At 40.2% G+C, this 27,467-nt stretch overlaps 1 protein-coding gene and 1 non-coding gene across 11 annotated transcripts in view; one reads left to right on the forward strand and one right to left on the reverse strand.

Annotated features, from left to right (window-relative positions):
* MTFR1 (mitochondrial fission regulator 1) overlaps positions 1 to 27,467 on the forward strand; it is a 127,861-nt gene that overhangs the window by 35,045 nt on the left and 65,349 nt on the right. For all 10 annotated transcript variants that reach the window (XR_010159248.1, XR_001720218.4, XM_016959524.3 and 7 more), the window contains 5 exons: positions 1,559 to 1,657; positions 12,860 to 12,975; positions 23,919 to 24,154; positions 26,237 to 26,483; positions 27,075 to 27,243. Coding sequence is in view for 8 of the 10 variants with exons in the window: in XM_016959524.3 (XP_016815013.1) it covers positions 1,559 to 1,657; positions 12,860 to 12,975; positions 23,919 to 24,154; positions 26,237 to 26,483; positions 27,075 to 27,243 (867 nt within the window). In the remaining 2 variants the exon portion in view is untranslated. The remainder of the gene's footprint in view (positions 1 to 1,558; positions 1,658 to 12,859; positions 12,976 to 23,918; positions 24,155 to 26,236; positions 26,484 to 27,074; positions 27,244 to 27,467) is intronic.
* Positions 16,506 to 16,593, reverse strand: TRNAY-GUA (transfer RNA tyrosine (anticodon GUA)). Its single transcript is given in 2 exon segments — positions 16,506 to 16,540; positions 16,557 to 16,593. It is a non-coding gene; the product is annotated as a tRNA-Tyr (tRNA).

Below are 27,467 nucleotides of genomic sequence, written 5' to 3' on the forward strand. Positions count from 1 at the left end.
CCTGAACCCCACACTGACTCATACTGTTATCCTTGAATTGGACTTGATTGCTAAAATTTAAGAAATCAGATAGTTTCTGTGCTCATTTTATAAGTTGTATATGCTTTTATCTAAGGGTCTAGTTTGAGTTAGGTTTTGGAGCCTCCACTGTTTACAGTGAACAGTTGTTTGGTTATGCTGTTTGTTTATATTGGGGTAATTTCATTCTTTAAAGTAGAATGATCACGGATTGATCTTAAAAAAAGGGGTAGTATCCATTTCTCCAGAATTCATACTCAGCTGATTTGGTTCTTTTTAGTCTTTAGAATATAATTGTTTTTTGAGTTTTTATTTTGTTTTATTTTTGAGACAAGGTCTCGCTTTGTCACCCAGACTGGAGTGCAGTGGTGCGATCTTGGCTCACTGCAACCTCCGCTTCCTGGGTTCAAGCAGTTCTCATGCCTCAGCCTCCCAAGTAGCTGGGATTACAGGTGTGCACCACCATGCCTGGCTAATTTTTGTATTTTTAGTAGAGATGGGGTTTTGCCATGTTGGCCAGGCTGGTCTTGAACTCCTGGCCTCAGGTGATCCGCCCATTTTGGTGTCCCAAAGTGCTGGGATTACAGGCGGGAGCCGCCGCACCTGGCCTTACATAATTGAACGTTAAAGTTTGATGAATTAAGTATAATAGTCATATAATTCTTACTCTTTTTAAAATTGCTTTTAATAGCATACTACCTTTCTTTACTTATTCTGTCCAGGCTTTCAAGTGTAGCACTCAAAACAGATGAATAGTTTTTCCTTTAAAGAGAGGTCATATACTTGGGGAGAAGTTTCAAGGTACAATTTGTAATGATTTACCTAACATTCAACACGTGTGCTTTTTGTTGTTTTTTTTTTGTTTGTTTTTGTTTTTTTGCTTTGAGGGTTTGTTTTTGTTTTTAAGCATAGCATAATGTCCTGTTTTATTACGATTTCATCTGAGAAATTCTGCTCAGATGAAATTTCTTACCTTTCCTTTGGGGAGCAGGCCTCCCAAGAGCAATATGCCTGGATTTCAGCCTTTGCTCACCCTTGGCCAAGCATTCTTGTGCAGCAAACAACATGGAGCACCCTGCATGGTACACATTCAGATTCTGAACTTTGTACTAATTTGGGATTGTTTTGAAAAGTGTGTAACAGCAAAAGTAACATACATTTAATAAAAACTATGTATATCAAAATTCTAAAACTAAAAATATAGCAGAAGAGATAAAATAGTGTTTCTGTTGCAGAATAGTATGAAAACCTGATGAAAATAAAATTTTTACTGTAAGTATAGTATTTAAAAATTACTGGCTAGTTTATATTTTTATATAATACCTTACATTAAACTTTATTGAATTAATAATATCTATCTATATATATATATATTCTTTATTTTTGGATTGAGAAACATTAGCTTATTTGCCATAACATTTAGAGCATTCTGATCCTGTAATTAATGTGTTAGTATGTCATACAAATAATTGTCTAATGCTTTGTCTTAACAGTTCTGTACATCTTGTAATTAAGCTTTCGGTTTTTCCTACTTCCTCAGGTACTTTGGTCTAGGAAGCCATATGGTTCGTCTCGAAGTATCGTAAGGAAAATTGGTACTAATTTGTCTCTGATTCAGTGTCCAAGAGTTCAGTTTCAGGTATTATATTTTATATATTTTAAGTATTTTATTAATATGTACATTAGAAATATAAATAGGCAAGATGGTTTTAAAAGCATTTTGTTTTTGAGACTTTTCACCAATTGATGTCACTATCAATACAATAGAAGAGGATTAAAAACCACAGTAAAGCCTTTCTAATTTTAGTTTCTCTGTGACGTGATTGAGATTTTTAAGATATTTATCCTTCTTAAGGATGCATATGTGAAGATTCAGGAGCATATAATAAGCTAAGCAGTTGTTAATTCCTAGGTGACCTCAAACATAGGCTTTATATTATTTCAGGTGCTTCATGTACCACCATTATTTTTCTTCTGTAATTATACGTTCCTCTTTGGATAGCCACTCTGTTCCCCTGCTTTATTTTTAGATCTCTGTGGATGCCATATAAGTTGCTTTCCCTGTCATTGGTTTCAAGCTCAGCATTAATTATAGGATCCATTGCCTTGGCAATGACAGTGTCAAGACAAAAAGGTAATTGTGGTTTTCGCAGTGAGGTGATAGTCAAACCGTGAATCAGGAGAACTTTTGAAAGTCTTAGTCATAGAACTTTTGAAGGTCTTAGTACAGTATTCTCTTTTAGCACCAAATCTGGAGCAACTCTACTCTTTGCTTGGAGATATTGCTATTTTCCTTGATTTCTACTTTTGTTTCTTTCTTTCTTTTTTTTTTTTTTTTTTTTGAGATGGAATCTTGCCTGTTGCCAGGCTGGAGTGCAGTGGCAGGATCTCAGCTCACTGCAATCTCTGCCTCCTAGGTTCAAGCACTTCTCCTGCCTCAGCCTTCCAAGTAGCTGGGACTACAGGTGCACACCACCACGCCCAGCTAATTTTTGTGTTTTTAGTAGAGATGGGGTTTCACCATGTTGGCCAGGATGGTCTTGATCTCTTGACCTTGTGATCTGCCTGTCTCGGCCTTCCAAAGTGCTGGGATTACAGGTGTGAGCCACTGTGCCTGGCCTTGTTTTCTTATTGTTATTATAGTATTAGACATTTATCACATAACTTTGTTCTTTTTTTTAGCAATTCTTTACAACCGTAATGTAAGAACATTTCAGTTCAACATTGAATAATATAAAATTCAACATATATCTCTGCCACTTTTAAATAATAGATTAACATGTGGAGACGTGGAAGATATATTTAACTCATCATTCAGAAATTCAGAAGTGCCCATGTGTACCCGTTTGATAACATGTCATGTTCTTAAATCACTCCTCCTGGTAAATGGAGGTGAAATCTGTTTCTTTTTCTTTTTTTTTTTTGGAGACAGAGTCTTGCCCTGTGATCTCAGGTGATCTGTGCATCTCTGCCTCCCTAAGTGCTGGGATTACAGGCATGAGCCACTGCACCCGGCTGCCTTTTTTTCTTTTTAATAATCAAAATGAAGAAATCTGTGGTAGTAAGTCTCTCAAGTACTTTCCAAGAATTCAATTCATTTAGACATGAACTGCTCTTATTTGCCAGTTTCCTTCAAATAGCTATTATGTTAACTAAGTTTTATAAACTTTTTTCTGATTGTTCAATTCCATCAATGTCTTTCTGGTTAACTATCTTACCTCCCTCCTAGTTCCAGGAAAATGTGCTTCAGCGTTTGCATTCATATAGCTAGAGACGTGGAGATATCTAACGTTTTCTGATTGCAACCCCCAAGTCTGCCTTGACAGTCAATGGGCTGAAGTACTAGAGTCAAGTACATTTACTTGGGAGAATTCTTTTTCTCGATGTTATCAGTCTTTTAAAAGGGTATGAGCAGAAAAAGAGTATTAGATTTAACTAATTTGAACTGCATTTGAAAAAAATGGATTAACATAAGGAGAAGAGTAAGGTATGAGAAACGATGACCTACTTGAGAATGTAGTGAGAGACGGAAGCCATTTGTTTATAGTTATAGATTTGTATTTCCAGTTATATTGAGTCTTTTTTTTTTTTTTGAGACTGAGTTTCGCTCTTGTTGCCTAGGCTGGAGTGCAATGGCACAATCTCGGCTCACTGCAACCTCTGCCTCCCAGCTTCAAGCAGTTCTCCTGCCTCAGCCTCCCGAGTAGTTGGGATTACAGGCATGTGCCACCAAGCCTGGCTAATTTTGTATTTTTAATAGAGATGGGGTTTCTCCGTGTTGGCCAGGTTGGTCTCGAACTCCCAACCACAGGTGATCCATCCGCCTCAGCCTCCCAAAGTGCTGGGATTACAGGCGTGAGCCACCGCACCTGGCCCATGCTGAGTCTTTTAAAATTCAACATCGGTGTTAAAGTATTTTGTCTGGTGGCCAACACCTACAATCCCAGCACTTTGGGAGGCTGAGGTGGGTGGATCACCTGAGGTTGGGAGTTCGAGACCAGCCTGGCCAACATGGAGAAACCCCATGTCTACTAAAAATACAAAATTAGCTGGGCATGGTGGCAGGCTCCTGTAATCCCAGCTACTCAGGAGGCTGAGGCAGGAGAATGGCTTGAACCTGGGAGTTGGAGGTTGCTGTGAGCCGAGATCGCGCCAATGCACTCCAGCCTGGGCAATAAGAGTGAAACTCTGTCTCAAAAAAATAAAAAGCATTTTGTCTGCTACTTAAATGTTTTACATATGCTATCATCGTTCTGTATCTCCACTGCTTCTTTGTTTATCAGAAATATAAAAGATGTAGTCTTCAAAATGTATACAGGAGGCAGTTTTGAGTAAGAAAATTGAAAATGCATTTTTTCCCCCTATTTTTGTAGCTCATTTAGGGGCTAACTGATGTGGAATATATCCAGGCTATCTGGAGTCCAATGTGGGTAAATATTATTATTGAAAGTCTGAGACTGAGAGTCTAGTATGGGGCACAGGGCAAGTGGACATCATTATACTGAGACCATATCCAAGTTGAAGTGGATTAAACTGAGAACAGGACAGTCATACAGTCAATTCAGAATAACCTGGGTTGGGAACTTGGCTGTGTGGTTATAGTAGTTTGAATACCAACTCTATTGGGTAATTTCACATTTTTCTCTCTGGTAAACCTAACCCAAGCTATTTTCTTGGACTGCAAGGAGTGGTTTTTGGAATTGGTGGTGGAAAAGGACTGTTTAGTAACCAAAAAAGTAATGAATGAGATTCCTATTAAAGCTCACACATGGTGATTAAATCTGGAAGTAAAATGGCCATTTGTTATGGCACATGTTTATATAGCGAGTAAACCTGAAATTCATATTTTATGCTAGGTGTTGGTATTGAGTGGTGAATGAAACAGCATGTATGTCTGCCCTTATTGGTTATATGATTCAGTGGGAGAGATATTTAAAAAGTCAATATGCTAATAAAGGTATAATTATCATTTGTAATAAATGCCATATAGTATGAAGTAGTATAGCATGGGGGAGAAGATCAGGAGTTCTCAGGGAAGGCCTCTCTAAAGGAATGACAATTAAGGATTACCAAGAGCCTGCTCTACAGGGTTGAGGAGACAAGTAGAGGTTGAGGGAGTCATTGTGTGCAGACAGAATAGCATGTGTAGAGATCCTAAGGCCAGATAGAAATTGTTTGAGGAACCAAGAGAAGGTTCCAGTCAGTAAGGAACTATTAAAGTGGGAGACGTAGTAGTATGGTATAGTGATCTTTGAACATCTGAGCTGTCTGAAGATGCATACCTGGATTAATATGTAAAATAACTGTTAAATTTAACTGTGTGTTTCAATAACTACTAGATACTTTGGAATATGCTAGCATGTGATGTCATACTGTATATGATGTTCATTTTTTATTTTTAGCTATAATTTTATAGTCAGTTGGCCCTTAAAGATTACTGAATCCAGCAACAAATAGTATGTTTTATAAATTTTGACATTGTGGAGCCCAGCACGGTGGCTTGCACCTGTAATCCTAGCACTTTGGGAGGCCAAGGCGGGCGGATCACCTGAGGTCAGGAGTTCAAGACCAGCCTGGCCAATGTGGTGAAACTCCGTCTCTACTAAAAATACAAAAATTAGCCAGGCATGATAGCAAGTGCCTGTAATCCCAGCTACTCAGGAAGCTGAGGCAGGAGAATCAGCTTGATTCTTGAACCTGGGAGGCAGAGGTTGCAGTGAGCCGAGATCATGCTACTGCACTCCAGCCTGGGCGAAAGAGCAAGACTCCGTCTCAAAAAAAAAAAAAAAAAAAAAAAAAAGGCACCGTGAAATAGTAGTTTTGAGACTAACTGAGTATGGCTGGGCACGGGGTGGCTCACACTTATAATCTCAGCACTTTGGGAGGCTGAGGCGGGCGGATCACCTGAGGTCAGGAATTTGCCACCAGCTCGGCCACTGTGGTGAAACCCCGTCTCTACTAAAAATACAAAAATTAGCCGGGCGTGGTGGCAAGTTCTTGTCATCCCAGCTACTTAGGAGGCTGAGGCAGGAAGAATTGCCTGAACCCGGGAACTGGAGGTTGTAATGAGCCAAGATCACACCACTGCACTCCAGCCTGGACGACAGAGCAAGACTCCATCTCCAAAAAAAAAAAGTAACCAACAAATGTTTGTGGCCATTTTATTCATCTCAGGCAGTTGATCTCTTAAAAATCTTGTATTTCCACAAGGATACTGCTGCTTACCCTTAAAGATTATTTTCAGAAATAGACACATTTTCCTCCCTCTGGTGGCTTTGTTCTCTTGCCTTCTACTATTCTAAGTGTGTTAGGTATAGAGACTTTTAATAAATGTTCACTTAAAATAGTGACCATGCAAGAGATACATTTACAACATGGTGACTATAGTTAACAGCAATGTATTGTATATTGAAAATCACTGAGAGAGTAGATTTTAAGTGTTTTCACCAGAAAAAATTGAATTGGAGGTAATCCAATTCAGTTGAACCACTGCACATATTTCAAACATAATAAATATATACAGCTTCGTAATCTTAAAGAATACTTTTTTTTTTTTTTTGAGATGGAGTCTCACTTGTCACCCAGGCTGGAGTGCAGTGGTGCGATCTTGGCTCACTGCAAGCTCTGCCTCCCAGGTTCACGCCATTCTCCTGCCTCAGCCTCCCAAGTAGCTGGGGCTACAGGCACCCGCCACCACGCCCGGCTAATTTTTTGTATTTTTAGTAGAGACGGGGTTTCACCATGTTAGCCAGGATGGTTTCGATCTCCTGACCTCGTGATCCGCCCGCCTCGGCCTCCCAAAGTGCTGGGATTACAGGCATGAGCCACCGCACCCAGCCAGAATACATTTTTAAAAAGTAATCACATTCAGAAATAGTAGTGACTGAGTCTGGGCTAGAATATTGAATTTAGTGTTCTGTCTTTCAGACTGTTGTTCTTTACACAGGTATATCACCTGGCAAGTTGATGGTGTCACTGTATGTCACTATACTGTATTAAAATACAGAAATTCGGCTAGGCGCAATGGCCCACACCTAAAATCCCAGCACTTTGGGAGGCCAAGGCAGGTGAATCACCTGAGGTTGGGAGTTCAAGACCAGCATGGCCAACATGGTGAAACTCTGTCTCTATTAAAAATACAAAAATTACCTGGGTGTGATGGCACGTGCCTGTAATCCCAGCTACTCGGGAGGCTGAGGCAGGAGAATCGCTTGAACCTGGGAGACAGAGGTTGCAGTGAGCTGATATTGTGCCATTGCACTCCAGCCTGGGCGACAGGGCAAGACTCTGTCTAAAAAAAAAAAACAACAGGCCGGGCATGGTGGCTCACACCTATAATCCCAGCACTTTGGAAGGCTGAGGCAGGTGGATTACTTGAAGTCAGGAGTTTGAGACCAGCTGCCCAACATGGTGAAACCTCAACTCTATTAAAAATACAAAAATTAGCTGGGTGTGATGGCAGGTACCTATAATCCCAGCTACTTGGGAGGCTGATGCAGGAGAACTGCTTGAACCCAGGAGGCTGAGGTTGCAGTGAGCCGAGATCACACCACTGCACTCCAGCCTGGGTGACAGAGTGAGATTTCATCTTAAACAAGCAAACAAAAAAAACCCCAGAAATTCTGCTTTCAGTTTTTCTTTTCTTTTTTTTTTTTGAGACGGAGTCTTGCTCTGTCGCCCAGGCTGGAGTGCAGTGGCGCAATCTCGGCTCACTGCAAGCTCCGCCTCCCAGGTTCACGCCATTCTCCTGCCTCAGCCTCCTGAGTAGCTGGGACTACAGGCGCCCGCCACCACGCCCAGCTAATTGTATTTTTAGTAGAGACGGGGTTTCACCATGTTAGCCAGGATGGTCTCGATCTCCTGACCTCGTGATCCGCCCGCCTTCAGGCTCCCAAAGTACTGGGATTACAGGCGTAAGCCACCGCGCCCGGCCTGCTTTTAGTTTTTCTTAGCATGGAAGCAACTGGTAAAAGAGAAATAATTAAATCTATGTAGGTAAAAAGCTAGAGATTATCATTTTACTATGTTGCTATTAAGAATATGTATATGTGGGCTGGGTGTGGTGGCTCACACCTGTAATCCCAGCACTTTGGGAGGCTGAGGCGGGTGGATCACTTGAGGTCAGGAGTTCAAGACCACCCTGGTCAACATGGTGAAACCCCATCTCTACTAAAAACACAAAAATTAGCCAGGCATGGTGGTGGGTGCCTGTAATCTCAGCTACTCAGGAGTCTGAGGCAGGAGAATTGCTTGAACCTGGGAGGTGGAGGTTACAGTGAACTGAGATTGCGCCACTGCACTCCGGCCTGGGCAACAGAACAAGACTTGGTCTCAAAAACAAACAAACAAAGAATCCATGTATGTTATGCATTTGGCTATAAACAAATGGTAGTAAACTAGAATGAGTGTATTTACTATTATGCCCTTTGCAGAGAATCCTAGTTCCCAGCACTGTTGTGTTTATTTTATGAAGTCACAAGAGGATGAAGTTAGTACTTCTAACATTTTTATTCTAAGCTTTTCTACTATTGTACAACATTTGTATTTTACTAATATGCACTTTATTAAATGAACTGATTTTTTTGGTATATTATCAGAATATTTTAAATTAAAGTTGCTTCAGTAAGATTTCTAAAATAAAATTGAATTTTGGGTAATTTAGTGTTATTATTGAATTTTTGCTCTGAATGAAATGTGATTTTGAAAAAAAATTTCTATCTCTTCACTTTTTTTTTCTTTTTCCACTAATAATAGCTGTAGTAGGACAGGACCTTGCTGGGAACCTTCAGTAAGTTGTCCTTTTCTTTCTCAAACTTCCCATGCATGTCGTGCCTAAATCGTATTTCCAAGAATTTCTTACTGTCAGTCCTTGCCAGGGCTGACTTCACCTTGACTTGTACTTTACTAAGTGCATTGTCCTGGAAATTGTCCTTTGCATCCCATGCCTGTGTCACTCAATGAATGCTTCCCTCACCAACACCTGAAACGGCCTTTTATAAAGAAGATTTTCGTCTAGTTTTATTTTGTCTTTTGAATGAGTTTGACTTAAATGCCAAAACTATTTTGTTTTGTGGGACAGGATTTCAAGTAGAAATGACATACATCTTATCAGTTTTGGAATTGGTTCTTGAGAGCATCATTAACATTTTCATCTTATTGAGCACATATTATGGACTTGGTATCATTTGCATAATTAAGGCTTAAGTAAGATCCAAATTAAGTCCGTGGAATAGTTTGTTGTATCTTGTTGTTTTGTTTTTTTAAAGTTTGTGCAAAAGCTGGCATTTTATGTTTAACATATTAATTTTATGGAGGCATTATTTAATTTTATAGATGTAAAATTGAGAAATGTGTTTAATCCTTAATTACTATTTATGATATCCTGAAAATGAGTTAACTTATATTTCTTTGAATATGTATTCTTAGAAAAGTAGTATTGGCTGGGCGTGGTGGTGCATACCTATAATCCCAGCACTTTGGGAGGCTGAGGCAGGTGGAACCCCCGAGCCCAGGAATTTGAGACCAGCCTGGGCAACATGGCGATACCCCCCATCTCTACCAAAAATACAAAAAATGAGCCAGGTGTGGTGGTGTGTGCCAGTAATTCTGGAGGCTTACGCAGGTGAATTGCTTGAACTTGGGAGGCGGGAGGTTGCAGTGAGCCGAGATGGTACCACTGCACTCCAACCTGAGTGACAGAGTGAGACCTGGTCTCAACAACAACAAAAAAGAAAAGTAGTACTTTGTTTTTTTGTTTTGTTTTTCTTTTTTTCTTCCCTCCTCCCCACACTTTGTTTCCTTTTATAGATGTTTTAGAAGAAAACAGCTATTTTTGTAACTTCTGTAGGAAAGTAAGAAGTCTTTGTCTTAAATATACCTAACTTTCTACCAACTAGTCATTCTATTGGAACAGAATTTTTATTTCTAAACAAAGGGTCATGATCAGATTGATCATCTCATGAAATAGCACCTTAGGAAGGCACCATTCAGATTTTAGTCTTAGGATTTGTCTAACACTTGTACAAAACAGCCCATTAAATACCATCTCTGCTAGGAGCCTCACAGGGCTTGGGGAACATTCCTGCTGAAGGATAGCCACATAACCCATTTAGAATCTCCTTATTACAGTGTTATGGGAATATCAGGATACCATTCTGTTTTCAGTAATGGGTAGGAACAGAACATTACCTGATTTCTCAACTCTTGAGATCAAATATGATACCCAGTTGTGTTATTTAAGTTGTATGAGATACCCATTTGCTGAATATCTGTTTGGATAAGTTTCTGAACTACAAATGGAAGTACAAAAATCTTCCCTTTGATCTTATACCTTGAGAATTTACTTACTGAAGTTCATGCTTTTTTCCTCATCTGACTACAAATTACTTCCACTACATGCAAATTAGTATTTTGAAAGCCTTTTTATCATAATTTCATTATTAGGTTTATTTGTTTTTGTTTTTGTGGAAGGCAAGATTTTAAAATTTCTATTTTTTGAGACAGAGTCTCACTCTGTTGCCCAGGCTGGAGTGTGGTGGTGCGATCACGCCTCACTGCAGCCTCTGCCTCCTGGGTTCAAATGATTCTCCCACCTCAGCCTCCCAAGTAGCTGTGACTACAGGCGCATGCCACCATGCCTAGCTAATTATTTTGTATTTTTAGTAGAGACAGGTGTTTTGCCATGTTGCCCAGGCTGGTCTCAAGCTCCTGGGGCCTCAAGTCATCCGCCATCTTGTCCTCCCAAAGTGCCAGGATTACAGGCGTGAGCCACCGCACCTGGCTGAATTTAAGGTGCTTTAGATACTCGATGTTCTTAGTACTTTATTGTTAACATGTTTTTGGATTTTGGTTTTTTTTTGTGACCGAGTCTTGCTCTGTTGCCCAGGCTGGATTGCAGTGGCGCAATCTCAGCTCACTGCAACCTCTACCTCCCATGTTGAAGTGATTCTCATGCCTCAGCCACCCTAGTGGCTCGGGTTACAGGCGCCTGCCACCACGCCCAGCCCTTAAAATGTTATTTTTAATGCTACTTTATTAAGTTAATTAGATAATTATACCAGGAGAGTACACATACCAACAACTGATATGTTTAAAGTTTTATTCATAATATTACATTAAAGATATTTTAAACTTTCAACAATGTTAGTATTATGTGTCACATGATATATTTTGTGTTTAAGGAAGAGGCATTATTTAAGTATATCTTCCAAAAGTTTGACTTGGCAATGATGGCATTGAGGAGGTTTGAACAATGCATGAGTCCCAAGGGTAACCTTTTTGATAAACATATTAATGACTGAATCTCTTTGGCCTTTTCATTTTTTCCTTAATTAAAAAGTGTGGATTCATTATTTTTCTTTTTTATTTAAACCTCACTCATACTTTTAGTAAGTATTAATCTGATAACTATTTAAAAATTATTATTCGTTGACTTTTTGACTCAGGCATTATTATATATATAACAAAATCTAAATTTAACTCAGTTATCTTTTTTGTTTTTCAAGATAAATTTCAAGATATCCTGCTTGTCTTTTCTTTTTCTTTTTGAGACTGTCTCACCCTGTCACCCAGGCTGGAGTGCAGTGGTGCAATCTTGGCTCACTGCAACTGCCGCCTCCCGGGTTCAAGTAATCCTCCCACCTCAGCCTCCTGAGTAGCTAGGATTACAGGTGTGTGCTACCACGCCTGGCTAATTTTTTTGTATTTTCAGTAGAGATGGGGTTTCACCATGTTGGCCAAGCTGGTTTCGAACTCCTGACCTCAAGTGATCCGCCTGCCTTGGCCTCCCAAAGTACTGGGACTGTAGGCAGGAACCACTGCACCTGGCTGTCTTTTTTTTTTGTATTTATTTCAAAATATTCTGTTTGCATCCATGTTAAGTTTAGGTAGAGAATTCTGTTCTGCTGTTTGTTCTTTTGTTCTTTAATGCTTTTACTTAAAATTTAGGGGATTTAAGGAGTTTTAAAAAACATTTTCAACATTATAATGTATACATATATAAAAACATTGAACAAAACAGCTATATAATAGCCATTTAAAAATATTCCTGGATTTAGCTCAAGTTGGTCTTTTGCTTGTTCTTTTTTTTTTTTTTTTTTAACCCCGAGACAGAGTCTTGCTCTGTCACCCAGGCTGGAGTATAGTGGCACTATCTCGGCTCACCGCAACCTCCACTTCCCGGTTTGCTTGTTCTTATACCCCCCGCTTACACATACCTTTTAAAATCTCTTTAGAAAAAAGTGGTTTCTCATGCTTAGATTCTAAAATTTTTCTTAATTTTCTAGGATAGTTTTTTACAAAATCAACTTATAGGCTGGGCGCAGTGGCTCACGTCTGTAATCCCAGCACTTTGGGTGGCTGAGGCAGGCCGATCACAAGGTCAGGCGTTCGAGACCCGCCTGGTCAACATGGTGAAACCTCATCTCTACTAAAAACACAAAAATTAGCTGGGCGTGGTGGCATGTGCCTGTAGTCCCAGCTACTCAGGAGGCTGAGGCAGAAGAATCGCTTGAACCCGGGAGGCGGAGGTTGCAGTGAGCCAAAGATAGAGCCACTGCACTCCAGCCTGGGCGACAGAGCTAGACTTTGTCTCAAAAAAAAAAAAAAATCAACTTATAAAATGAAAACTGAATAAAGTTATAGTTCTGAGATTGTCATATACTATTAGGCAACAATATGATTATGACTATTAATCATGGAGACCTTCAGTGGAAGAGTTAGAAACCACTCGTGTGTTTTTAACACCAGAGCTGACGATTTTCCTTTAGGTGAGTAAAAAAAATTTACTCTAACATTTTGGTGCCATCTTTGGTGAAGAACTTTCCCTATTTATAACTTACAGATTAACAGCCATGCAACAGAATGGAGTCCCAGCCACCCAGGAGAGGATGCAGTGGCGTCTTTTGCTGATGTTGGATGGGTAGCCAAAGAAGAAGGAGAGTGTTCAGCAAGACTAAGGTTAGTTTGGAAGGCTATCAGAACTGAGATGCAATATCTATTTTTTTAAAGAATGATATTATTTGCAGTACTTATTTTTAATAGCCTAATTTTATCTCTAGTAATGCACCCTCTTCTTTTTCTTGAACAGTCTTCTTTTCTGTTTATTTTCCTTTTTTTCTGAGATTGGGTCTTGTTCTGTTTTTCAGGCTGGAGTGCAGTGGTGTGATCTTGCTTCACTGCAGCCTTGAACTCCCAGGCTCATGTGATTCTCCCACCTCAGCCTCCCAAGTAGCTGGGATCACAGGCATGCACCACCAACCCTGGCTAATTCTTTTTTTTTTTTTTTTAGATAGAGTCTTGTTCTGTCACCCACGCTCCAGTGCAGTGGCGTGATCTCGGCTCATTGCAACCTCCACCTCACAGGTTCAAGCGATTCTCCTGCCTCAGCTTCCTGAGTAGCTGGGGCTACAGGCACGCACCACCACACCCAGCTAATTTTTGTATTTTTAGTAGAGATGGGGTTTCGCCATGTTAGCCAGGCTGGTCTCGATCTCCTGACCTCAGATGATCCACCTGCCTTGCCCTCCTAAAGTGCTGGGATTACAGACGTGAGCCACCACGCCCAGCCTATTTTTTACTTTTTTTGTAGAGATGAGTTTTCACCATGTTGCCTAGGCTAGTCTGTTCTTTTTCAAGACTTGACTAGTATTTATAAAGTTTTTAGAGACATATAATTATGTCCTAAGTCCTCATTGACAGAATTCTTTGTCCTTCAGCAGTTTACATTCTAATGTAAGAGACCAGAAACAATGATCATTAATTTTTAGATAAGTACAGTAATTATAATGGTCTCATTGGGGCAAAGGGATCAATCTGGATCATAGTAGAGAATTTGTGTAATTGGAGAATGTTTCCTAAAAATTTTGAGTCAAAAGGAGATTAAGAAGGAAATCAGTTGATACTGTAAAGTCTACAAAGTAATTACAGATGGTCACTGCAGGATGAGAGATGTTCAGCAAGACTTCTCAGGAGGAAATGCTAGAGCTCCATCATGAGGGCTGAGTGGGAGCCAAGTAAATGGAAGGCTGGTATTCCTGGAAGAGTAAATAACTTGTTTAAAGGTAAAACCAGGAGACATTGTGGCATGTTTGGGAACTGCCAGATGGCTCAATGAGACTAGAGAGCAGAAAAGAAGGATAAGCTGTAGGAGATGAGGACGAGAAGTAGGTAGAGGTTTAAAGGTCTTACACGTGACTCTAAGAAACATAGAAAAGTTCACGTTTGTGGAAAGCAATATAGAACCTGAAAGCAGTGTGGAACCATGGAAGAAATTTGAGCACTAATAAAATCAACATGTAAACAGTATGAAGAATAGAAAAGAGCCAGACCAAGAAATAGACCAACTAGGAGATGATCAGAATTTAACTGAATTAAGAAACTGGCAGAAGAGGTTCAAAGCCAAGTGAGATTCATAAGAATTAAAATGACATAGAAACTTATTAGATATGGAGATTAACGAAGGAAGAGCCTACGTAGTCAGAGTCTAGTTATCCTAAATTCTCAGGTTTCCATGTAGGATAATTATAAGGATGGTAAAACAATTTTTGTTTTGTTTTGTTTTTGAGATGGAGCCTCACTTGGTTGCCCGAGTGAGGCTGGAGTGCAGTGGTGCGATCTGGGCTCACTGCGACCCCCACCTCCCGGGTTCTATCAATTCTCCTGCCTCAGCCTTCTGAGTAGCTGGGATTCCAGGTGGCTGCCATGATGCCCAGCTGATTTTTGTATTTTTAGTAGAGACGGGGTTTCACCACGTTGGCCAGGCTGGTCTTGAACTCCTGACCCCAGGTGATCCACCTGCCTTGACTTCTCAGAGTGCTGGGATTATAGGCGTGAGCCACCGCACCTAGCTATAATGTATAGGAATATAGGAAAACAGATTGTTTTGGCTGGGGGTAATAAGAGAGGGTAGTCTAGTCTGGAATATATTATGTTTGAGTTTTCTGTGAGATACTCACCTTGATCTAGAAACAGTTTATGTGAATGGATATTGGTAAGGAAGGCCTATACTCTATAACATTTAGATAGAACGGCTGAATATGAGAGTGCCCAAGAAGCATGTATAGAACGTGAAGAGCATTTGTACCCTGAGTGAAGCCAGCATTTTGAAGTTAAAGGAAAGAAAAAGCCTCCTCCCCCATCACCCTCCCCAACCCCAACCCATCACCCAAAGAGCTAAGCGGCAGGAGAAGACCTGGTAGAGGGTATTGTTATGGAAGCAGAGGAGGTAGAGTTTTTATTGAAGAGGAGTAGTGATCAGTGTCAAATACTTAGAGGCTGGGTAAATAGAAAAACTAGCAAGTTTCAATTTTGTTTTTCAGTTGGAAGATTATCATTGACTTCAGCAAGAGTAATTTCATTTGAGTAGTAGTAGCTGGATAAAATAAGAATAAAATAATCTAAGAGCAAACAAGGAATTTGATTTGAATGACAAATAGAAATAAGGACATAGCAGTAGATAAACACAGGGATTGCAGGATTAGCAGGTAAAGAGCCTTTCTTTTTTAAGATGTTTATTTTATTTAAACTTTTTATTTTGAGATAATTGTAGATTCTTCACATGCATATTTATAAGAAACAATACAGAGAAATTCCCCATGCTTTTCACTCAGTCTCCTTCAATGGTAACATCCTGCAAAACTGTAGTACAATATCACAGCAGGGTATTGATGTTGATAAGTCAAGATGCAGGACATTTCCATGCTACAGAGATCCTCCAGTTGCCCTGTTATGGCCACACATACTTCTCTTCCATCCCCAACCTCAACTCCTTCTTAATGGCTAGCAACTACTAATCTGTTCATTTTAACTATTTTATCATTTAAAGAATGTTACATACATTGAATCATGTAATATGTAACTTTTTTTTATTTTTTTGAGACAGAGTCTCACTCTGTCACCCAGGCTGGAGTGCGGGGATGCAGTCTTGGCTTACTGCAACCTCCGCCTCCTGGGTTTAAGCAATTCTCCTGCCTCAGCCTCCCAAGTAGCTGGGATTACCGGTATGTGCCACCATACCTGCCTAATTTTTGTATTTTTAGTGGATACGGGATTTCACCATGTTGGCCAGGCTGGTCTTGAACTCCTGACCTCAAGTAATTCATCTGCCTCGGCTTCCCAAAGTGCTGGGATTACAGGTGTGAGCCACCTTGCCTGGCCAATATGTAACCTTTTGGGACTAGCTTTTTTTTTTTTTTGAGACAGAGACTCACTCTGTCACCCAGGCTGGAGTGCAGTAGTGCGATCTCGGCTCACTGCAACCTCCACCTCCCAGGTTCAAGTGATTCCCCTGCCTCAGCCTCCCAAGTAGCTGGGATTACAGGCGCCTGCCTCCATGCCTAGCTAATTTTTGTATTTTTAGTAGAGACGGAGTTTCACCATGTTGGCCAGGCTAGTCTCGAACTCCTGACCTCAGGTTATCTGCCTGCCTCAGCCTCCCTAAGTGTTGGGATTACAGGCATGAGCCACCGCGCCTGGCCAAACAAAGGTGTCTCTCCAAGTCGGAATCGAACCAGCACCTAAGGATGGCCACGGGTGTGCACCTACAGTCCTCCGCTCTACCAGCTGAGCTATTGAAGAGGGCAGGACTGGCTTTTTAAACTCAGCACTATTCTCTGGCTATTCATCTAAATTGTTGTGTGCATCAAGAGCTTGATCCTTTTTAATTGCTCAGTAGTAGTCATTGGTATGGATGTATTACAGTTTGTTTAATCATGCAGTAGTTGATGGACATCTAGGTTGATTCCAGTTTTTGGCTGTTAAAGAAAGTTAGTATATAAACATTTGTGTATAGGTTTTTGAGTGACTGACTATAAGTTTTCATTTTTCTGGGATAAATGTCCATGAGTGCAGTTGCTGGGTCAAATAGTAGTTACTTAGTTTTTCAAGAAACTGACAAGCTGTTTTCTAGAGCCTATTTCATATCCCTCTGGCAGTATATGGCTAATTCAGTTTCTCTGCGTTATTTCCTTAATAGCTAATGATGTTAAACATCTTTTTATGCCATCTGTGTATTCTTTCAGGTAAAACGTATCGTGTCTTTTGCTTATTTTCTAACTGGATATTTTTAAGATTTCTTTATATATTCTAGATATGAATCCTTGTCACATATATGGTTTATAAATATTTTCTCCTACTCTGTGGCTTGTCTTTTCATACATTTAATGGGGTCTTTCATGGAGCAAAAGTTTTTCGTTTTGATGAAGTCTAATTTATTTACTTTTTATTGATCATGCTTTTGGTGTCAAATCTAAGAGCTCTTTGCCTAGCCCTAGATCCTGAGACTTCTTTTTCCCTAAGAGGTTTATAGTTTTATATTTTACATTTGAGTCCATGATTTTTTTTTTTCTTTTTTTTTTTTTCAGAAGGATCTGGTTCTGTCACCCGGGCTGGAGTGCAGTGGCATGATCATAGCTCACTGTAACCTCTGCCTCCTGGGCTCAAGCGATCCTCTCACCTTAACCTCCTAAGTAGCTGGGGTTACAGGTGTATGCCACCATGCCTAGCTGTTTTTTTGTAAAGATGGGTTTTCGCCATGTTGCCCAGGCTGGTCTCAAACTCCTGAGCTTAAGCGATCCGCCCACCTTAGCCTCCCAAAGTGCTGGGATTACAGGTATGAGCCACTGTGCCCAGCCTTAAATTCGTGATTCTTTTCAAGTTAATTTTTTCATACAGGTTGAGCAACCCTAATTTGAAAATCCAAAATCAGAAGTGTCCCAAACTCCAAATTTTTTAAAAATGGAATTAAAAAAAACTTTTAGGTTCAGGGGTACATGTGCTGGTTAGTTACATGGGTAAATTGCATGTTATGGATGTTTGGTGTACAGATTATTTCATCACTCAGGTAATAAGCATAGGACTCAATAGGTAGTTTTTTGATCCTCACCTTCTACTCTCAAGTAGGCCCTGGAGTGTGTTGTTCCCTTCTTTTTTTTTTTTTTCAGACAGAGTTTCACTCTTGTTGCCCAGGCTGGAGTGCAATGGCACGATCTCGGCTCACTGCAACCTCCACCTCCTGGGTTCAAGCGATTTTCATGCCTCAGCCTCCCAAGCAGCTGGGATTACTGGTGTGCACGACCACGCCCACCTAATTTTTGAATTTTTAGTAGAGACAGGGTTTCACCATGTTGGTCAGGCTGGTCTCGAACTCCTGACATCAGGTGGTCACCTGCCTTGGCCTCCCAAAGTGCTGGGATTATAGGCGTGAGCTACCGCGCCCAGCCGTTCCCTTCTTTTTGTCCATGTGCACTCAGTGTTTAGCTCTCATTTACAAGTGAGAACATGTGGTATTTGGTTTTCTGTTCCTGTGTGAGTTTGCTTAGGATAATGGCTTCCAGCTCCATCCATGTTGCTGCAAGGGAGTGATCTCCTTGTTTTTTGTGACTGTGTAGTATTCCATGGTGTCTATCTACCACATTTTCTTTATCCAGTCTACCACTGATGGACATTTAGGTTGGTTCTGTGTCTATGCTGTTGTGAACAGTGCTGTGATGAACATGTGTGCTTGTGTCCTTTTGGTAGAATGATTTATTTTCCTTTAGGTATATACCCAACAGAGGGATTGCTGGGTCAAACAATAGTTCTCTTTTAAGTTCTTTGAGAAATCTTCATGTTCCTTTCCACAGTGGCTGAGCTAATTTACATTCCCACCAGCAGGGTATAAGTATTCCCCTTCTTTGCAACCGCACCAGCATCTCAGGCAGTGGGCAGGGCTATAAAGCTCCCAAGCAATTATGTCCTTTGTCTTTGGAGTTCCTCAGCTTTCCCACAGAGCCTGTAGCTGCAATCCACCTCCTTCAAAGTGTCTGTGGATTCTCTGGCTTTCCTGGTATGTTCCTGCAGTAGTTCTTGGAGCAAAAGTTCACCATGTGGATCTCTACACGCTGCTCTGTTTGTCCAAGTGGGAGCCACAAGTTAGTCCTGCCTGCTCTCTGCCATCTTCCCCGAATGGAACCTACCCTTCTGTGTTTATAACTTACAGTTTAAGTCCCTATAGAAACAAATTCTATTTAAGACTGTTCATATGTTGCAGTTTGTTTTTCTGCCTCTCATATTTATATTTGTATGAAAGCTGAAGCTCTTCAATATATTTCTTCCTTGAAATTTATGTTGATGACATTTCTATAACAATTATTTATAATGTCATACTATTATGTCTCCAGGAAAACAGGATACATATGAGTCTTTCATAATTGTTTATTATAGAAATGATTTTTTTCAAATGCACCGAACTTGAGATTTTTATTTATAAACTAGAAGTACAGGCCGAGTGTAGTGACTCATGCTTATAATCCCAGCACTTTGGGAGGTCGAGGTGGGTGGGTTGCTTGACCCCAGGAGTTCAAGACGAGCCTGGGCAACATGGCAAAACCCCATCTCTACAAAAAATACCAAAATTAGCTGGGTGTGGTGGTACACACCTGTTGTCCTTGCTACCTGAGAGGCTGAGGTGGTAGGATTGCTTGAGCCTGGGAGGTCAAGGCTGCAGTGAACCATGAATGCACCACTGCATTCCAACCTCAGCAATGGATCGAGACCTATCTTAAAAAAAAAAAAAAAGAGAAAGAAAAAAGGGCAGCATATTTCTGTGGAATAGAAGTATTCTACTTTGAGAAGAGAATTTTCAATAACATGAGAAAACTGTTAGTACAGTGGCATGCACAAAGTAAGGCCTCATTGTTTCTTCTCTTTTCTGTACACATTTTCATTTCCTTTTTAACTAATAGAAGCATTGACATCCTGATAACTGATGATCAGTTATCAATATAACTGATAATCTCATCTAAGATAATGTGTTCTCTTTCATAGTAGTATTCTAAGGAGAACGTATAGTCTGTGAAAGGAAAATAAACCTTGGGACTCCCAAATCACTAAGCCAAAGGGAAAAGTCAAGCTGGGAACTGCATCAGGCAAACCTGCCTCCCAAAGCTTTGCATCAGAGCAAAGCTGCCTCTGTAGCTATGTAAGATAGCTACATTATAAAAAAGCTACATACCTCTCTTACAATTTGCCTGCTAGGAAATTCCTTGTGGGCCCCAAGATCCTTACCCTAAAACAGTTCTGCTAAATTTGACTCTGACAATGTGAATTGATAGCTTTTCTTCACAGGTATTGGAAAAGGACAGAACTCAAAAGTTACCCCTCTGCTCACCTGAGACAAATGCATATCTGATTGCTTCCTCTGCCCTATGTTTATTTTATGTAAAAATGCAGATTTACTGAGCTAGAGGAATGCCTAAGTGACCATTCCTCTACTGCCCCTCACATGTGAACAGCTGATCAGAGACTTAAAAGAATGTAAACTTTTGTCTCTTATCTACCCCCACCTTTTAAAAATTTCTTCCTCTTTCTCTAATATCTGCCCTTTCTCCTTTAAATATTGAAGCCCTCAAAATCATCTTTGGAGAAAGGCACTGATCTGTCTCCCAGGTGCACATCTTTAACCTTGGTAAAATAAACTTCTAAATTGTTTGAGACCTGTCTCAGATACTTTTTGGTTTATAAGTCTTTGGATAAATATACAGTATAACATTTGTACTGTATGATGAAATTAAAGACTGTAATCTCTGAGGCCTTTAGTTGACATCATAGACATTGTCATCAAGCGTTTGATTGGTTCCGAAGTAGAAGAGCAGCTAAGGAGTTTTGAAATATTTCAAGTTTAATTTGTTCATTCTATATTAATATATTAATTTCTAGTTGTATCCAGTTCTTCTGTAGAGTGTCACAATATCAAGCTCACTTACTAAATACAAATTTATAGGTTCATAGGGCTTTAAAATGTTTCGGATAGCTGTTTTCCTTATCCTAGGATGCTTGCAGTCTAATGAGGAAGATGAACATACTTATAAAAGTCTGTAATATAAGGATAGTGAATAAAGTGAGACTGAGGTGATGATATCCAGCTTAATTTTTCAAGTGTCAGCATGAAGTATAAGATGGAATGTGCTGTTTTTTAAGGAGTGTCAGGGAAGATCCCCAACCTCTTAGAGGGTGACAGAGTAGCAAAAGTCCATAGGAAATACTTAACAAGCAAGCAGGCTGGCTCCACAGCGCCAGAGGTGCAAGAGTAGGCCAGGAGACTCAGTGGATCAGAGCAAGGTTTCCTACTCACAGCACGTCAATCTGCAGATGTTACTGGTTTCTATTTTATTCTTCATTACTTGACAGTAGACATGAACTGATAAACATATGTTATTAAAATAGTATATTCAAGGAAGAAAGATTATTTTTGTTAAATACCACTTTTAGGAAGATTGAACTTCTGAAATATAAAACAACAGAAGGGTTGTGTTGAACAGAGCCTAAAACAGCTAATGAGGGAATCCCACTAGTTTTCTGGGTCTGTAGCCTACAACACTCCTGCCTGTTCCCACTGTAGATTTCTCATGGATTGCTTCCTCTGTCAAAATGATTTCCCATTCTGGTTGTCTTTATCCAGCCACTTGCCCACTTTGAAAAGACTGTTAGTTTTCTTTTCTTTGTTTCTTTTCTTTCTTTCTTTCTTTCTTTTTTTTTTTTTTTTTTTGAGACAGAGTCTTGCTGTGTTGCCCAGGCTGGAATGCAGTGGCATGATCTTGGCTCACTGCAACCTCCGCTTCCCGGGTTCAAGCGATTCTCTTGCCTCAGCCTCCCAAGTAGCTGGTATTACAGGCACCTGCCAACACACCCAGCTAATCTTTGTACTTTTAGTAGAGATGGGGTTTCACCATGTTGGCCAGGCTGGTCTTGAACTCCTGACCTCAAGTGATCCGCCTGCCTCAGATTATTAGTTTTCTACCAACTTTATATTTCAGGAAACTAAATTACCAGTTTTTTTTCCCTGGATTCTAGGACAATAGAGTATGTTTTTTTACCTTTCAAGGTTGTTCTGTAAACTAAAAAGATGAGGGAGGGTCAGTAGAAATCATTTTGGGAATAGGGCACATCTAATTTAAAACTGTGTCAGATTTTGAGTTTCCCTTACCTGTGAGATGAGGGGACAGGACCCCAGAGGTGTATTATATTTAACTTAGGGTTCTTTGATATGGGTGATGGAGCTAAAAAGGCCTTTGCATTTATGTAAATTGTGCTACAAAAGTGGCTTCCCTTGACAGTAACAAGGAAAAAAGAGAGCTAGATAATTCAGTGTAGTGTTATTCTAAGTAAGAACCTGTGTGCCTTAGGGAATTTTGGACCCAATATAAACAAAATATAACCAAAACAAATGAATGAAACCAATAGAAATCTCACTAGCAGAAATTGGTATCCAGAAAATGGTTTTAAGAAACATCAGTTAACTGTTAAACGTTTAAGGTAATGGAAAAAAAAAAAAAAGGAAAGGAAGAAATATCAGGCCTGCATAATATATAATCCCAACACTTTGGGAGGCTTGAGGCCAGGAGTTCATGACCAGCCTGGGCAACACTGTGAGACCCTGTCTCTTAAAAAAAAGAGAAAAGAAAAAAATTAGCCAGGCATGGGTGGCACGCACCTATAGTCCTAGCTACTCAGGAAGCTGAGGCAGGAGGATCACTTGAGCCTAGGAGTTGGCAGTGTGGGTAACAGAGCGAGATCCTGTCTCAAAAAGAGAAACATCACCCTTTGGCTGTTTATCTTCTGTTTTTGGTACATCCATGCTTGATGTCTCTGGTTTTTTTTTTTTTTTTGAGATGGAGTCTTGCATTGTCATCCAAGCTGGAGTGCAGTGGCGCGATCTCGGCTCACTGCAACTGCCGCCTCCCAGGTTCAAGTGATTCTTGTACCTCAGCCTCCCAAGTAGCTGGGATTACAGGTGCCTGCCACCATACTCAGCTAATTCTTGTATTTTTAGTAGAGACAGTGTTGCACCCTGTTGGCCCAGGCTGGTCTTTAACTCCTGACCTCAGGTGATCCACCCACCTCGGGCTCCCAAAGTGCTGGTATTACAGGTGTGAGCCACCCCACCTGGCCTCTTTGTTATTTTTGTTTTTGTATTTGTTTTTATTTCTTAAAATTTCTATGAATTACAAAAATTCTTGCAAGAGTCTATCCTTATTTTGGATTTATTCTGTCTTGGTAATCTAGTTCTTAATAGCCCTCTGTTCTTAAGGGTAGCAAAACAGATTGGTTTTAAGAATGAATGGTTTGTTGACTGTCTTAAAAAATAACGCAGGGCTCGGTGGCTCATGCTTGTAATTCGAGTACTTTGGGAGGCCAAAGCTAGAGGATCCTTTGAGCCACGGAGTTATACCAGCCTGGGCAACATAGGGAAACCCTATCTGGGCTCTTAAACCTTCATAGGTCCTATAATTACTATGTTTGAGCCCATAAATATTAAAGTATTTCACATAAGGAAATGCTGAATTATATAATTAAAGACAGAAAAGTAGTATAAAGTACAGTTCTTGACTGTTAATTAAATTGTTTTGTCAAAGGTCCTAAACTTTTCTGCTCTTACCCTGGCACAATAGTGTTCAAGATTAAAGAGTAATTTGTCCTTTATTTTCAGTAAAAAAAGCAAAAAGATAAAAATTCATCATGCAAGGTATGGGGAGATATAGAAAGTTAATCCTTTTCAGACATAACTAGTAATTAGCTTACCACTTTGAAGGGCATAAAAAGCTTCTTCTTAGTTCAAATCAAAAGAAAACGTCAATTAGCAAAAACTTTGCTAAAATCTGTGATGCCTCTTGATGGAGTTGGTTTGTGCATATTATGTAGAGATTGACTAAGAAAAATGATGGCAGCAAGAACCCCAGCTGTGGTATGTAACTACATAAGGTTGACAAATGCTTTGGTGTTTTTGTCCTTACACGAAGGGACTTATGTAAGATCAGCCTGAAAAGAGGTTCTTGGGTGTTAATGCGGATACACTGTCAGGTGAGGATGGTGTTTCACGTTCTCTTACAAAGCCTGTGACAGCCCACCTTATGTCTTCCTTGCAGGACAGAGGTCAGATCAAGGCCACCCCTTCAGGATGACCTTCTTTTCTTTGAGAAGGCCCCAAGCAGACAGATTTCCTTACCAGACTTATCTCAAGAAGAGCCTCAGCTGAAGACCCCAGCGCTGGCAAAGGAGGAAGCACTGCAGAAGATTTGCGCTCTCGAAAATGAACTTGCTGCTCTCAGAGCTCAGATTGCCAAAATTGTGACCCAGCAGGAGCAGCAAAATCTCACTGCAGGTCTGTAAGTCCTACATTTGTTAGTTTTAACTTGCAAACTAGAAGTTAGGAGAATGCTACTTACTTTAAAATTAATTAGTAACAGCTATTGGGGTTCTTAGAAAACCAGGTGTCAGCCAGGTACGGTGGCGCATGCCTGTAATCCTAGCACTTTGGGAGGCTAAGGCAGGCAGATCATGAGGTCAGGAGACCGAGACCATCCTGGCCAACATGGTGAAACCCCATCTCTACTAAAAATATAAAAATTAGCTGGGCGTGGTGGCACGTGCCTGTAGTCCCAGCTTCTTGGGAGCCTGAGGCAGTAGAATCTCTTGAACCTGCGGGGTGGAGAACCAAGTGAGCCAAGATCACGCCACTGCACTCCAGCCTGGCGACAGAGCAAGGCTTCTCAAAATTAAACAAAAAACAAACAAAAAAACCAGGTGTCAGTCCTTTTTGCATAGTCCAACAACAACCAGGTCAGGTTTAGATGGTGTTCATTTTGAACAATCTTGGTGCTGTCAGAGAAGATGACTAGGAAGTATCTTTTGGAAAACACTGGAATTCATACAGTTGAATTGCTATATAGTGGATGCTTTCCTTTCTAATGGGAAACTTAGTTGTCTAGGATAATGGCACCAAGCATATCAGACATGAGGTAATGCCATGGGTTGCTATCTACTTGGTGAAAGGAGCCTGGGTTTCTGTGTGGTACGTGTTGGACTGAGTGGTGTTTACTACCTGCATGTCTTGATGCAAGCACTTGACATCTCACCTGCCTTTACTGCTCTAAAATGGGGATAATAGTACCTATGTTACTGAGTTATTGTGAGAATAAATATGGAAAGTATATAAAATGCCTTTAACACAAAGCAGCTATTTAATAGTTATTCTTCTTCCTTTTGCACAGAGTAGAACCTGAATTCAAGTCTTCTGGTCTAACACCATTGGGTTTATTAGTGTGACATTCTCACATTGGGGAGGAAACTGTAGCCTTGAAATTCTAGCCCACTAACCTATTGGCAAGTAGTGGTTATTTTCCTATTGTTGTTTCCAAGGCCTGGCAAGACTCAGTATTAACCAGCTCTGTTGGATAAGGACAATTAATTACCCTGCCTCTGAGCCACTTGGCTTATACTTCTGGAGTTTAACGTAATCCAGCATGGAAACCTCATTTGACCTGGGCATGGCAGAGGTGGGTGGGGGTGGAGGCACTCTGGGCGCTGATGCTGGACTGTGCTTATGCCTGTAACTTGCTAAAATTCTCCACTCCTACCTTTTTCTTGTCTTAAATTGATTTTTCCTTTTGCTTTACCTCCCTCTTCTGGCTGACTGGGAAAGTGCTACCATAAATAGGTAATTTTGAAGCTCTATTTATAAGCTGAAACTTTTGAGTAAAAATCTTTTACATCAACACCTCCCCAATCAAACTAGTTCACCCAATAAACAACTTTCTAACCTCCAGTTATGCAGAAAGAGGATTTTTAGGTCCTTACATCATTTCCATAACTCTTAGTTACTTCTTGTTTTAGAGACAGGGTTTCACTGTGTTGCTCAGGCTGGTCTTGAACTCCTGAGCTCAAACTACCTGCCTTGGCCTCCTAAAGTGCTGGGATTACAGGTGTGAGCCACTGAGCCCAGCCCAGTGCAGGCTTTTAATGCTTAGTAAGTCTTATATGAAAATATACTTAAAATGAGTCACAAATTTGTCAGTTTTCTCAAATCATTAAAATAGTACTAAATTGTCAAACTGTATGTAATGAAGATTAGACTTGTTTTTGCAGTACTTTGTTTTATATTTCTGTTAAAAGTGACTACAAACTGTGCTGTAGTCAAACTTGAACATTCGATATCACAAAAACACCTCTGTTAAGTTAAATAGAAATTTTCCATCTGGATAGTTTTGGATTGAATGATACAGTGGCTGAGATTCAGGCATTTCTCATGAAGTAACTGAAACTGTCTTGCTTCTTACATAACTGAAACTTTAAGAATATTCTTTTTAGGGGTACAAAAATTTTTAACATCATTTTGCTTTTAAAAACTGATATTTTCTTTGCTTAATACCAGTGGGATTAAGTTTGTTTTCCTTTGTTTCTGTAGGTGACTTAGATTCTACCACATTTGGTACCATACCACCACACCCTCCACCTCCCCCACCGCCCCCGCCTCCCCCTCCACTGGGGCTCCACCAAAGTATATCTGCTGTTGATCTGATTAAAGAACGAAGAGAGAAAAGAGCCAATGCTGGAAAGACTTTGGTTAAGAACAATCCAAAGAAACCTGAAATGCCAAATATGCTAGAGATCCTTAAAGAGATGAACAGTGTAAAACTTCGGTCAGTGAAGAGGTGAGGATACATTCACCTTCTTTCTTCCCCATTTGTTTGTCTTATAAAACCAAAGTACCAGGCTTCTTGAGGAATTTTGTTTATAACATGACTGCCATGAATAGTTAAGTTTTTAGTTTAAAAAAAAGATGAGCCCCAGTGGCTTCTATACACAGTAGCTAAGAGATTAGCAAAATAAGCTAACATTTCCCAGGTGATGTTTTTAGTTTTCCCATTTTATTTAAATATCAGCCTTTTCATGTAAACTCTTCACTGCAGTTGCTCAGTGAGCATTCACTAATTCAATAAAGGCATGCTGTGTACCACTAGCATAGTCACTAGACATGCATGGAACAGGGAACTCTATTTGCCCTGAAGGAGAGTAGAGTCCATGTTGTGCAGACATATTACATGGCCCTTTATTGGACTTCTGTGTGCTTTTGTTGAGCATTAGCTCTAGGCTTCCATCTCAATGCTAGCAGTATTTATCAGGTCTCTATGGAGTAGCTATGATGCTGGAGAGGTGCTGTCAGGCAAAAGGTTGACAAAGTACTTCCCTGAGGGTGGCCAGTGTATTGATCTGTCCCCTTGGTTTGTGTTCACTTCTCTAAGGTCAGAGCAAGATGTGAAGCCCAAGCCAGTGGATGCTACTGACCCTGCTGCCCTCATAGCAGAGGCTCTGAAAAAGAAATTTGCTTATCGGTATCGAAGTGATAGCCAAGATGAAGTTGAAAAAGGAATTCCAAAGTCTGAATCAGAGGCCACCTCAGAGAGAGTGTTGGTGAGTTATTTGCCCAGATTTCTTTCCTGTTACATAGAAATCCATCCCATTGCCAAGCACTTGCATTTTGCAAGTGATTCACCTGTGTCATCTGTAAGTTCCAAAGGGAGGTGATACAGGATTTGGTCCCTGCCTTACAAGTAGATCACGGCTGGTTGGGAAAAGGATGACATCTTTGCTTAGCATTTACACTTTTACTTTTCTAACTATGAAAATAATAGTTG

The sequence above is a fragment of the Pan troglodytes genome, chromosome 7 (assembly GCF_028858775.2).
Source record: "Pan troglodytes isolate AG18354 chromosome 7, NHGRI_mPanTro3-v2.0_pri, whole genome shotgun sequence".
In the NCBI taxonomy this organism is placed as follows: Eukaryota; Metazoa; Chordata; class Mammalia; order Primates; family Hominidae; genus Pan; species Pan troglodytes.